Source organism: Canis lupus, chromosome 22 (genome assembly GCF_048164855.1).
Source record: "Canis lupus baileyi chromosome 22, mCanLup2.hap1, whole genome shotgun sequence".
In the NCBI taxonomy this organism is placed as follows: domain Eukaryota; kingdom Metazoa; phylum Chordata; class Mammalia; order Carnivora; family Canidae; genus Canis; species Canis lupus.
The window spans coordinates 48,966,680-48,981,011 of NC_132859.1; the positions used below are offsets into that span (position 1 = coordinate 48,966,680).

A 14,332-nucleotide genomic window follows, 5' to 3' on the forward strand; every position below is an offset into this window, starting at 1 on the left:
TCCAAAGGATGAAAGGCAGCACTGAACAGGGACTGACTCTCTCTGAGTGACTTTGGGGAATCCATCTTGCTTTTCCAGAATGTTCGAGAGAGAACAGCCCTCCAACCCAAATCTCCTCTCGATATGCATACCTGAGTCCTCTTCATGGCTCATCTGAAGCCTCCTCATAAATCAGGCCTGTAGGACCAAGATTCCAGTCTTCCCCATATGAACTCATCCCCATTGAGGTGGAGGTGAGGGGAGGCCACTGGAGGCTCACACAAGCTGCTCTTGGAGGCAGGGCTCTGGAGCACTTTGACTCTAATGAGCCACACATGGTGGCACTGCTCCTCATATAGGTGAGCAGCTGTCATGAACTGGCTTCCCATGTTGGTTCCCACGATTCAGACTGTTTTTGTTTTTCCTATTGTTGTTTTTGGAGCAGTACATAGACCGTTCTTTGTTGGAAGTTTTTCATTTTTACATAATTTCAAAATTTCAGAAAGGTTGTGAGAATAAGGATTTCCCATAAAACCATTTATCCAGATTCACCAATGTGTTTTCATTTTGCCCATTTGCTTTATCACTCATCTCTCTCTCTCTCTCTCTCTCGATAGATGGATAATATAGATATCTATTTATACAGAGACAAATATGTATACACCTATATCTATACCTGTAATTCTTTTCTGAACCATTCGATAGTGAGTTGTAGATACAATGTCTCCTCATCCCTAAAACCTTGGTACACATTTCCAAGAACAAAGATAATTTCTTATAGGCCTGTAGTACAGTTATTACACTATTATCTAATTCATAATCCACATTCAGATTTTATCAACTATTGCTATTTTTTTTCTGGTTGGGGATACAATCCCCAATCATGAATCATATTTTGTATTTTATTATCAAGTCTTTTTGGTCTATTTTAATCTAGAAGAGTCACTTTGCCTTTCTCATCCTAGATATTTTTTAAAGCCATTTTGTAGAATGTTTCTCAAATTGAGTTTGGCTCATATTTCCCCCTGAGTAGATTCAAGTTATGCATTTTTGGCAGAAGTACCACTGAATTGAAGTTGAGTTTCTCTGAGTGCAGTATATCAGAAGGCACATTATATAAGTTTTGCAAAAACTCAATTTTGGAGTTGCTATCATGGCTTTGAGCTTGGTGCCCTATAGAATATGAATAAATGTTTCCAACCTCTGGCTTCATGCACTATAATTGAGGGCAAAAGGGGCACACACTTGTGTGGACATAACCTGTCTCAAGGCCTGTGAGGTGAAAAGCCCAGGCTATCTTGTTGGATGATGATAAACATATAGCTCGGTGACCCTCGGCACCCTGGCCAATAGCCACCAACTCCCAGAAGCAAGGCCACCTAGACAGCAGCTGCCTATAGACTCTGTAATGAGTCCAGCCAAGACCAGCAGAAAAACACAAACTGCTGATCCAAAAAAAGTGAACTAAATAAACAGTTGTTTTAAGCCACTATGTTACATATGTTACATGGCGAAAGCTAACTGATACCTCTTGTTTATCAGGGAAAATGAAGACTCAGAAACCCCACATATTCATTGAAATCACTGAAGAAATAAGATCATGTTCTTTTCCCTCTGGCTCTGTCCTTTCTCTCTCAGGTCTGAATTTTGCCTATGTCTGGGACTCAAAGGATCATTTTAATTAACTTACGTGGTTTTAGAAAACAAACCATGGATATTATTCTCCCAAAGCCTTACAGAGCAAGGCCACATCATTCAGTAGCTTGACAGGGTAGATACCAGGAGACTTTCTCAACACACTCTTCCATAGCAATGAGAAAATGAAGCCTTTCTGGAGGAAAACGCCACAGGAACAGAGAAGCCTGTCACTGATAAGCATCTAACAAGCACCAGCCAAGGCCTTGGGCTTCACCAGACTCCCTCATTTCCCAACTCTTCTGACCTCTTCCCCAGAGATTAGGATTGGATGCCTCTAGGATACAGCCTGAGGGTATTTCTTACAAGTTCATTTGGTATTTCTCATCATCAGAGAGGTTTGGGAAACTCTACATTAAAAAGTAGTTTTCAAACTGGGCTATGTGTTAAGATCACTAATGAGCTTTAAAAAACCCTAATGCAAAAACAAACAAACAAACAAACAAACAAACAAAAACCTAATGCCCAGAACATTTATATCTGAATCTTTAGGACTGGCACCCAGGAATCAGTATTTCTTAAAACTTCCCAGAAGAGACCAGTATACAGCCAAGGAGTACTTATGCTGATTTCTAGGCCTGAAGAGTAAGTAGCTGGCTTTCTTTCCATTTGTATGGACATTCCCTTTCAACAGCATGTGTTTCTGATGAGGACGGTATACTGATTTCAATGCATATGAAATGCTGACCTGGAGACTCCTTTATGGCTTTCTTCTTGCCACTGGGCTGATTTACCAGAGGGAAGCTGAATTCCCCTTCCTAGGAGAAGTTTCTTAAATCCTGTAAGTTTCCTTTTGGGGAAAAATGATTTTTTCCCCCTTGTTAATGTGCCACCCACCATGAAGAAAGACTGCAGGACAGGCTGTATCAGCAACTGTAGGAGATGCTGTCAAGGGTTTGCCCCATATTGCCTAGATACCTTTGCCATTTCCATGCACAGGGGTTCCTGGTAGGTGTCTGTGCATCTTTGTTGGAGGGTGGCACTCAGGCTACTGGAATCCTTTGCCAGCACACATAAACCAGAAGTGCCTGGGAATATACATCTCCCTGACATTGGCCCCTAATCAATGACTAACAGTGCAGTGGTGTAAATACCCCTGCTCTCTCACCTCTGGACAGAAAAACTGGTGGCCTACACTGTCTCCAAAGATCTCCTGTAGGACTGAGCCAAGATTTGTCCTCACTGTCACTGTGGACTTCGTTTAGAACTGCACCACCTCACCGTCACTGTGGACTTTGCTTAGTACTGCACCACCACTCAGTCTGCTTCCTTTCTCTGCCCACTACCCCACTGCCCTATTGGCTTTTCTTTGGAAGATCTCCTCATTCCAAGGTCTGTCTCTGGGGAATGCAACCTAAGACGGGGCCACCATGCGCAACCTCCAGAACCTTTGCAAAGGCTCTGGCACTAACCTTCATCCTTAATACAAAGTGCATTGTATGTGCCACCGGGAACTGGGTTGCCTTCAATTCTCACATCAACGGCTCTCGTGATTTGCTGTTCATCACTCTCCTTGCTACACACGGTTGTCCTGAAACAGACAAAGAAAACACTGTGCTAGGAGGACCAATGGAAGATAGGAAAGAACAGTTCTTTTCTGCTGTCAGTTCTGAGTCAGCAGAGATTTTCCTGAGTTAGGATCTTTGGCTGAAAGCATCCATAGGGAAGTACTCTCCCCAAACAGAGCCCTATAATCAGGAAGACACAGATGATGCTTCAGTTGAGGCCACACATATCAGTTCAAGAGGTAGAAGCAGTGCATTGTTGACCTTTTCCAGTGTGTGTTTATTTCACAAAATGCTGCTCTTCTTATCAGTTCCTTTCTTCTTGCAGGGGTCTATTTTTTTCTGTTCTTTTTAATATTTGTAAAAAGATTTTACTTATTTATTTATTCATGAGACACAGAGATAGTGGCAGAGACATAGGCAGAGGGAGAAGCAGGCTCCTTGCGGAGAACCTGATGCAGGACTCGATCCCAGGACCCTGGGATCATGACCTGAGCAGAATGGCAGATGCTCAACTGCTGAGCCACCCAGGCGCCCCATGTTCTTTTTTATATTTCTGAAAATGGATCATTACTTAGTTCAGAAACCTTTAGCCTTTTCTCTTTTCTATCACCAGCACCTAAATGTCTGTCTTACATTTCCCTCTAGGTTCAGCTTTAGCAGCATCTTATGAGTTTGAGTATGTTATAGTTTTAATGTCATTCAGTTCTACATCCGTGCTACTTAACAAACCATAACTTATGTTTGTCCCATAACTTATTTAGGGCTATCTTTGGCAAACTGCAAGTAGTAGGATTTTTTTTAAATTATTGTTTTCTAAAGGGAGCATCTTATTTATTTTAATCTAATTTAACCATAGCTCTTTGAATTAAAATCCGCCGTCTTTCTATTAGTTCTGCACATCCTTTCTTTCTCTCTTGTCTTTCCCCTCTTTTGATTGTTTGAATTCTTTTTTTTTTCTTTTTTGGCATTCTCTTTTTCATATTGGTCTGGAAGTTATATATTCTCTTACTATTCTTTTAGTGGTTATGACTTATTAATATTTAATATTACTTTTACCCTCTTCAACAGTACAACTTAAAAATACTTAAAATACTATGTATTAACATACTTAAAATGCATTTTTAAAAATATTTTTAAAAGATTAGATCCATCCATTATCCTCTTAATTTTAGTTATTATATGTTTCACTTCTAGAGTTTCCATACAGTTTTTTCATAGTTTCAGTCTTTGGCCAAAATTCTCCTTATTGTCTTCTGTATCTTTGAACATTTGAAAAAGTTAAAGTCTGCCAATGCTGATATTTAGAGTTTCTATCTGCTATCTTTATTCTGGTTGTCTTATTTCCCTGTGTTATTGGTTATTTTGTATTGTGTGACAAATCCTCTCTTTTCTAAAAGTTTTTTTGTGGAAATAAATTGCCTAGGATAATATTATCCTCTTCTAGAGAGTATTTTAATAATCAGTTCTGAAGCTATCTGGAACACAGGAGCTCCAGTATCATCTCAATCCACATTCATGGGTCCTGAGGATTTTAAGCTATGCTACAGCTCCTATGAGGGCCTATATACTTCTAGTTTACTCTCACTCCTGGGCTATAGCCCTGTAACGTCCCAGCCCAAAGCAAAGGACTCTGCAGGCCGTGTGTAGGTTTTGCCTACACAAAACCTGAATTCAAATCTCTGTCCTAGTCCTATTAGGCTATCTATATTGCTTCTGTTTTTTCAGTCATTCTTTAGGGAATCGCAAAAGCTTCTAGAAGGCAAGTGGCTCCCAATTCTGTATTTACACTCTAGGCCTCCATCCTTCTCTGGATTTTTGTGTACACTCAACATAAATTCATAGACATATAGATCAGATCTACTATATGTTTACTATGCCATCAATTGCAAGATGTACCATTCATATAATAATTGATTTTCACTGTGGAGGGGGGATGGCTGTGTAAGAAAGACCCACAATGAAATGTATATAGTGATGATCAGATACTTCTTGGTTCCAGAAATATTAAAATAGTTTTATTTTTAATATGTTGTGTGGTAAATATATCAAATAAGGATGTTTGCTACAATGAATATCATCTCAGCAATGTAGACATCTACTAATATGTCCTAACACTTTACAGCAAACCCAGAGAGGGTGGGCCTTTCTGAAGACCTGAGAGACAGAAGCCTGGCCCCAAGCTGACTCTTCCAAATTCCTGAATACCCTGGTTACCTGATGCAATTATAATAACAGAGTTATGAGAAGTATCCACGTTTGACTACACTGTGTGCATAGGACTATTTTGTCCGTTCAGGAACCTGGTCGTAAAATGTCAGGCAGAGAGGGTCATGGTTCCAGAGTCACTGAAAATCTTCAGATGTAGCCTGGTTGTCTTCTTTATTCAGCTGCTGCTTCACATGTGGCAACACTGGAGATGGAAGTAAGCCTGGTTGTGTGTGTTTTCTATGGCCATTGGCCAGTCCATCTTCAGGGTTATTATCAGCCAAAGTGGTTGGAGCCCATTTTGCTCTTTCACATTCCTGTGGCATGAAGGAGACAGTGGAATGGCTCCTGCCTTTTCTGAGTATGACTAAAGAAACAGCAGAACTAATGGGTAGTTTTCTCCCAGCTGGCCAAGAATCACTTCTCTACAAGAATTCCTTAGGTCAGGAACTCAGGGCGCAGTGTGTATGGCTGGTCTCTACTCTCTGATGTCTAGGGCCTGAGTTGGGAAGACTCATAGGCTGGTGAGAACTCAACATCTGGGGGCGAGAATCATGTACAGGCACCTTCACTCACATTTCTAGCAGCTAATGCTGGCTATGCCCTGGGATGCCGGTGGGGGCTATTGGTAGGGACACCCTTGCAGGGCAACTCCCCATGGCCTGAGCTTCCTCATGCCATGGCCTGCTCAGGATAGACAGATGTCTTACATGATATCTCAAAAGTAAGTGTCCCAGAAATCTGGGCATGGATTTTTCCAATCTAACCCCAGAAGATACATGGTATCAGGCCTGCTGTGTTCTACTGGCCAAGGCAATAGGAAGCTATCCCTAATTCACAGAGAGAGGATACAGACCCCACCTTTCAATGGGAGTAATGTGAAAGAATCTGTGGCCATACCATTCTCCTAGTCATATGGATGTAGCTGAATATCCACAGAGAAAAAAGAGATAAAGAATATGTACTAGCTGAGGTGGGGGAAGAGAGAGAAACTCACTTTCAGCTTTATATGTATCTGCATTATTTGAAAATTTTTTACAAGCATGTATTATTTTTGTAACTTAAAAAGGAAATTCAAAATAACAAAGGGGAGAAAAACTGTGACAGAACTCCACAAAAATGTTTTTATTTGAGAACTCAAAACACGAATGTGCTGGAAGCCACTGCCTATTGCACTCTGCTGATGCTGGCACCTCAATAATACAATTACTGAGCTCCCTTAGGAGCCCTGGTGGGGTCGCAGGGGCAAATGGGAAGAAGAACTTTCCCCAGCACACCTGACTTACCCCAGGGTGCCATCCGCCAACCAGCCCGTTGTGCACACTGCAAAGGCACAATCCTGGACCACCCTCCGCAGCTCTTCCGCAGACACCAGGTGAGCTCCCCTGCTCCTGCAGGAAAGCCGAGCCACCTCCAGTTCTAGGCCATGAGAGCCATTCTGAGACTCCAGCACAAACAGCTTCCCTGTGTGGGGACAAGCATGAACACAGGCTTACTCCAGGGGCCATGGGAATTTAACCTCACTGTCTGGTGGCAGATACCTGTCAGAACAGGAGTTTCCCGCTTGCCTGAAGATCTGAGCTCAGCACATACCCCACTGCACTCATCCCTGGGACTAGAGGATGACAATAACTTTGGTGTTTTAATCTGTGTTTTGCTCCTGCCTTCTTTTTAAAAAAAATTTACCATCTGCCCTGGCATGTTTATCTGGATAAGCCCTTCAAATCTTCCTTTCTCAAAGCTATTTTACAAGCATCATGTGGTAAGGCTCAGTGTCCTAGGCTCCCCTGAGTTGGGTCAGTTGGTGTCTGGGGCACTGACTTACGTCTCAGCTCTCCCTTCTTCTGCCTGCCTCAGCCCTAGAGTGACCCCACACATAGCTCTCCTCCATTCCCTTCTCTCTGTCCTATTGTCTCAGGACGTTATCAGGCCCTTCCCACAATGAGTTCATTTGTGCCTGCTGCCATTTCTCCTGGATGGGGCGAGATAGTGAGGCCATGTCGGGTGCACCGTGGCTTCCTGCAGTACATCAATATATGGGCATGTAGCGGGCCTCAAAAAATGTGTGACAGATGAGTGGAATGGGAACATGAATTCAGGCAGCAGTGGAAGCTGAGGCTGAAAGCAAAAGAAAGCTTTAGGTAAGAAAATCACAGTGGAGGAGGGGAGCACCGTGGTCCCTAGCAGCCTCCTGTAGAGATGAAGTAATGCCTTAGATAACCTGACCAAGTTTAAGGTAAAAGCAGGGGAGAAAAAAACCCAGTCAGAATGAGATACTTCATTTCTGTCCAGTAGCAAAATTATCATAATATAATAATTTAATTAGAATCATGTCAACTGCTATCAACTGCAAAATACTTCAACTGTTTATTAACTGCAAAATAGCTATAAGAAATATAACAATTCCTCAGCCTCGCAACCAAAGTTACAAGAAAAACACAAAAATGTTCCACAACGAACAGCTCTGTAGGTGAATGGTCCTCCCTTAGACTTGGTGCCAATGTTCAGTACACAACCTGAACAATAGTACTTGATGGCCTTGCCTGGAGAAGCGTATGCCCCAAGACACTTTTGTATTAATAGCATTGGCCTATCTGGAAAAAATATATTATGAAATTTAACTAAGGTATTGACGGCCAAGCTCCTGAGCAAGAGGGATAAAAATGAAAGCCCAAGGCTTAAGAGGTAGGGAATGTGATAGACCTCTCCTGCCCCCTCCACCACCACTGCATGCACACATAAACACACAAAGCTTGGACCCTGAAGGGTTAAACTCTCAGAATAAGCAAGAACAAGGATAAACAATATTCCCTCCCCTCATTCACAAGGGATTGTTGGAAGAGTTATCTTGGTGCTAGGAACCCAAGTGTTAATCCTCATTGGGAATGGCAGTCCTAACAAAAACTGGCCTCAAAAATACTGTAAGCCATGAATTTAGCTTAAAGCGGCTTGAGATTGACATTTATCTAAGACACCTGGTAGGAACAAACATAAATCTTGTCTGGAGAAAAAAACAATCTTCATCTTACGCTTCAGGAGATCCCACGCAAATATTTTTTCAAAGGCGATGACGGGGTGGCTCAGTCAGTTAAGCCTCTGCCTTTGGCTCAGGTCATGATACCGAGGTCCTGGGATCGAGCCTGTGTCAGGTTCCCTGCTCAGCAGGGAATTGGCTTCTCCCTCTCCCTCTACATCTCCTCCCTGCTTGTGCTCTTTCTGTCTCAAATAATTTTTTTTAGAAAAAGGATCTGAATAGACATCTTTAAAGAAATGGCCAATGAGCACATGAAAAGATGTTCAACATTATTACCCAACAGAAAAATGTAAATCAAAACCACAATGGGATATTACTTCATATCCACTAGGATGGCTACCATCAAAAAGACATATTTTGACATAAGTGATGGGAAGGATGTGGAGAAAATGGAACCCTCAAACACAGCTGGTAGAAATGTAAAAGAATGTAGCTGCCTTGGAAAACCATTTAGCAGTTTCTCAGTTAATAGCAGTTTCTCATAGAGTTATTATATGACCCAGCAATCACACTCTTAGGTGAATACCCAAGAGAACTGAAAATATATGTTTATATAAAAACTTCTGTATGAATATTCATAGCAGCATTTGTTTGTAATAAATAACTTAAGTTCATAATTGTAAAATTGTGTTTATAATGGTCAAAAAGTAGAATCCACCCAATGACCATCAACTGATGAATGGGTCAACAAAGTATGATATGAATATTCATACAGTGGAATGTTATTTGGCAGTGAAATGAAATGAAGTGCGGATACATGCTGCAAATGGATAAAAACATTATGCTAAGTGAAAGAAGCCAGTCTCAAAAGCCCACACACTGTATGATTCCATTTACATGAAATGTCCAAAACAGGAAAATTCATAGAGACAGAATGTAGTTGTCGAGGGCTTGTGGGGTTGAGGAGAAACAAGGAGTAAATGCTAACGGGCATAGGGTTTATTTTGGGGCAAAAAGATGTTCTAAAATTGTACATAGTGATTCATAACTCTGTGAGTATGCTAAAGACCAATGAATCACACACTTTAAATAGGCGAATTGTACGGCGTATGAATCATATTTCAATAAAGCTGTTATTAAAAAAGGCATAACTAGAGAAGGACAGGTTCTGTTATGATGATAGTTATTTCATGAGTAATATAAAAAAAATTTAAACACTTAAATAAACAACTCTAGACTGTAAGAAGGCAATATTAACAAAACTATAGGGAGAATTGGAAAAAATCCACAGTGCTGATAATAATTTCAAGCACTATCCTTCTCAGTAATTGATAAAACAGAAAAAAATAGGAAAGAATATAGAGGATTTAAGCAACAAAATTAACACACTTGACATAAGGACCAATGCACAGTATTTGCAAACTATAGAATACATATTCATTTTTTAAAAGATTTATTTATTTATTTATGCTAGACATAGAGAGAGAGAGAGAGGCAGAGACACAGGAGGAGGGAGCAGGCTCCATTCCAGGAGCTTGATGTGGGACTCGATCCCGGGACTCCAGGATCGCGCCCTGGGCCAAAGGCAGGCGCTAAACCGCTGAGCCACCCAGGGATCCCCTACATATTCATTTTAAACACACACAGGACATTTGTAAAATTCATCAAATACAAGACAAATCAAAAAAACATTTGAAGACTCAAATCATACAAAGCATATTTTTAAGCCACAATGCAACTTAAAATCACTTGATTTATTTATCAAATACTTATACAGTGTTTACCCATAGGCCAGGTATTATTTAAATTGCTTTACAAATAATATTCATTAAATCAGTTCTTATAACAACTCTACGATGTAGGTTATCCCTATAAGTTATCCCTATGTTATAGTTAAGATTTAGTATTAGTGATTTGTCTAAGATCACACAGCTGGGATATAAAACCAGGCACTGATCCTAACCACTGTATAATGCTGCTCTCAACAGCAAAGTAATAATTAGGAAAAGCCCCTTGTGCATGGAAATTACAAAATATACTTCTAAATAAAGCATGGGTTCAAAGAAGAAACCACAATTGAAATAAAACATTTTTATGTGAATGACAAAAGCTGGTAGAGAAACTAAATTAGTATTTAAGGGACATTTATAGCCTCAAATGCTCATATTACAAAAGAAGAATGGTTGATAATCAATGATCTAATTTTCTATCTTAAAAACACAGAAAGAAGAACATAAAATTAAGGCTTCTAAAGAAGTAGAAGGAAGGAAATAACAAAGATAGAATAGAAATTAATGAAATGGATAACAGATATACAATAGAGAAAATAAAGCCAAAGTTGCTTCTTTCTAAAGAATGATAAAGTTGATAAATACCTAGCAAAATTGATCAAGACAAAAAGAGAGAAAATACAAATTACCAATATCAAGAATGAAAAGGGACATCACTACAGACCCCATGGACACTGAAAAGATAACAGATTTTATGTTACATCTGCCAGTACCTATGACAACTTAGATGAAATGGACGAACTTCATAAAAAGCAAACTTAGCAAAACCGACCCAAAATAAATATGAAAATCTGAATATCTCTTTATCTACTGAAGAAATTATATTCATCATTTAAAATCTACCCAAGAGAAAAACTTCAAACACATATGACCTCATTACCAAACACTAAACGAAACAAAGCAAAACAGCTCACCTTGCAGTAACCTTTTCAGAGAAACAGTTGAGACGGTCTCCTCCTATCCCTCCCCCTGCCCTCTCTCTCTAAAATAAATAAACAAATCTTAAAAAAGAAAGAAGAAATGATCACAATCCTGATGTCAATATCTGAGAAGAATATTATAATAAACGAAAATTATAGGCCAATATGTCTCATGGACACAGTCAGTAACCCATAATCCTAAATCTGTTTCCTTCACTCCAGGCTCAGTTCTAGGTCATCTCTTCTCACCGTGAAACCTTTCCCTAGGATTCTAGACATGCATAAGGTTTCAAAGACTATACTTAGTCTTGTGATTGCTCACATTTTTCTCTTCAGTCCAGACCCTTTGCATTCACCCCATCCACCTCTATACCTCTGCCATCTCTCATCCACACAACTAAAATGGCATCCTATATGGTCTCTCTACATCTAGTCTTGCCCAGGTCCCATCCATTCTCCCTACATCACAATCAGGGTGATCTTTTCAAAATGCAAATATTATCAGTCACTCTATAACCAGAAATCATCCAACGGTTTCCTTCTCTTTTCTGGATTAAAACAAAACTTTTGTCTATGAGGACCCACCTCATTGCACCCACCCTAATTTCTCTAGCATAATTTCAAACCATTTCCACGTCAGACTCTTGGCTCCAGCCACTCTGTCTCTTATCATATGGCTCATTTTCCTTGCTCACAGTTTTTTTGTATATGCTATTCTCTACACAGACACTCACTTTTCCTCCTCAGATCCTCCTAACCAAATCAAAATTTCCTAGCATATGCTCTCATAGTACCTCTGTCCTTTAATCTCATCATCTATCAAAATTGCAACTTCACGTTTCATTCATGTAACGATTTGCCTACTGACTCTCTAACCTATTGGATTTTAAGCTCCCTGTTGGCAAGAACTTATTTCTCCTCACCATTCTATCCCCAATAGCAAGGCCTGCACCTAGCTTACAATAAATGCTCAATAAATTATCTGTTGAATTAACAAATCCTTTCCTGTAACACAGTTAATCTGCATTCAGTTAATGTGAACATTTTTGTTTCAAAAGTATTTTAAAGATACAGTAGAAAAAATACAGTAGATCTCCTTTACATACGAGATGCATATCTTATTAACCAAACATAAGCTAAATGTTCTTCATTTGAATTTATCTCATTGACTTATTTTTTAATAGGTCCATAGAGTTTTTAATAACTCCAAGTCTCTCTTCAAACATCTATAACACATCACAGTTTAGCGGAACATTTCTTCTTCTTCCTTCCATCACTGTAGAATGTAGGTAACTAAATATGGAAAGTGATGGTAGTTAAACATATATTTGGAAAAGAAAAGAATCCTTTCATACTATAGGTTCTAATTCTTCAATGGCTCTATTATACAACTTGGAACTTAGCAAATGGAGTTTCTTGAAAGCAAGTGTACCCATAATTGGGGAACGGGAGAGAAGGAAAGAAAGGAGAAAGGAGAAATGGAGGCATTTCTGGCAAGGGGCAATAAGAAAACAAGCTCTGGTGCCACTGTTACTCTTTCCTTCTCCAGTGATATTTCTGCCTCCATTTTTCTATGACCCGCATCAAGCCAGATAGGTGCAAAATATTGATCCATATCCATTTGGCATTCCATTTAAGCGGTTACAGTAGGGTAAAACTCGAAAGCCTCATGGATTGCAGAGATATATCTTTAAAAGGAATTAAGTTGGTACAATACTATTCATTGTTCAAAAGTTAATACTAGCTCCAATTTATTCTACTTGTATTCTTTAAATCAGCTCAATTTTCATGATTCAATGTCAGGCAAAAAAAAATACTACAGTAAAATATGAACAGCAGATTAACTGCTAATAGGTATGGGATTTCATTTCGGAGATAGAAATTTTCAGGAGTTAGATTGTGGTGATGGCTGAACAACATAATGAATATACTAAAATACTAAAACCACTGAATTGTAAATTTTTAAATGGCAAATTTTATGAATCACATCTCAATTAAGATATGAACAGTTATCACAAGGAGCCTTCAAAGTTAAGAATGTTTTCTTTTCTAACACTCTGAAGATATTTATCCTTAATTAGGAGCAAAGAGTTTTTCAAGCGGCATTTAGGATAAAAAGCACCAAAAACTCTAAGATAGTACCTGGAAGTTTTTGTCTTACTTTCCCCCTTTCCCTAACCAACATGCTTCTTTTTGTGGAGTCTTCTGATTTCATCTGACATTACTTACTAAAAATCAATGATACTTAAAAATATACAAAGCATCCCAAATCAGGTGAGGGTTTTTCTCCTTCATCAATTTAGTTTGTCCTAAGCTTGGATTTTCTAGAAACTGCTCACGGATGTGAGAACTGCTGGTTTCTTTTCTTTCAGATCCTTCTCCACTAAGTCAACGGGGTTTTGTTGAATACAGCTGAATTGGCTTTTTGAAACTTAGCGGATACAAGGCTCTGCTTCTGCCAACGTAAGGGACGTACTGAAAGCTGAATTCAGGTTCAAGAAACAAAAGACGCACAAAAAAGCAGGTCAATTCTCATCACCTGGAATCATCTGTTTCTTATCTCCTTCTCCAGCCTTTTGCCTTACACTCTCACTAGAGTGGTTCCAGCCACTCTATCGTTTATCCCATTTTCCCTGCCACTCCCAGGGCCTTTGCACATGCTCTTTCCTCCCCACAAGACACTGCTCTCCCCTTTGCCTCGTTGACTTCCACTCCTCTTTCAGATATTTTTGGCCCGAGCCAGACCCCCGAGGCAGTCGTCTCTGCCTTGCCGCCAGGAGTACGCTCAATACACGTGGAGAGTGGCGTCTGCAGAGGAGGTTCTGGGCCACCCCGGACGTGACTTGACCGTGAAGACCTTTCGCGAGGACCGCGGGGAGCCAGCGGCGGGCTGCTCCGGGGCTCGGGGGACGCGCTCAGGGGCCGGCGGAGACGCGGTGGGTCGGGCGAGGGCCGGGCTAGCCGCCGGGGGCCCCCGCGGGCGCCGCCGTCCCTACCCGCAGCCCGCGCGCCAGCCCCGGCCCCCGCGCACACTCACCGTCCGCCCGCACCGGGCCGCGCGGCAGAGCGAGCAGGAGCAGCGCCGCCGCCCACAGCTGGGCGCGGGGTCCGCGGCTCCCGGCAGCCATGGTCGCGGCGCGGGCTCGGGCTCGGGCTCGGGCTCGGGCTCGGGCTCGGGCGGCGGGCGCGGCTCCCCGGCCGCAGCCCTGGGCGGTGCGCCCTAGCCGTGCGCCCTGCGCTCTGCCCCGCCGGACCGAGCCG

The 14,332-nt window shown here is 41.1% G+C and overlaps 1 protein-coding gene across 1 annotated transcript in view; it reads right to left on the reverse strand.

Annotated features, from left to right (window-relative positions):
- Positions 1-14,199, reverse strand: part of SUSD5 (sushi domain containing 5) — a 57,798-nt gene extending 43,599 nt beyond the window's left edge. Inside the window, exons 1-3 of the mRNA XM_072793644.1 lie at positions 14,109-14,199; positions 6,674-6,851; positions 3,087-3,205 (exon numbers count right to left, since the gene is read on the reverse strand). Of these exons, the coding sequence (XP_072649745.1) occupies positions 3,087-3,205; positions 6,674-6,851; positions 14,109-14,199 (388 nt within the window). The remainder of the gene's footprint in view (positions 1-3,086; positions 3,206-6,673; positions 6,852-14,108) is intronic.
- Between the last annotated feature and the right edge of the window lie 133 nt (positions 14,200-14,332).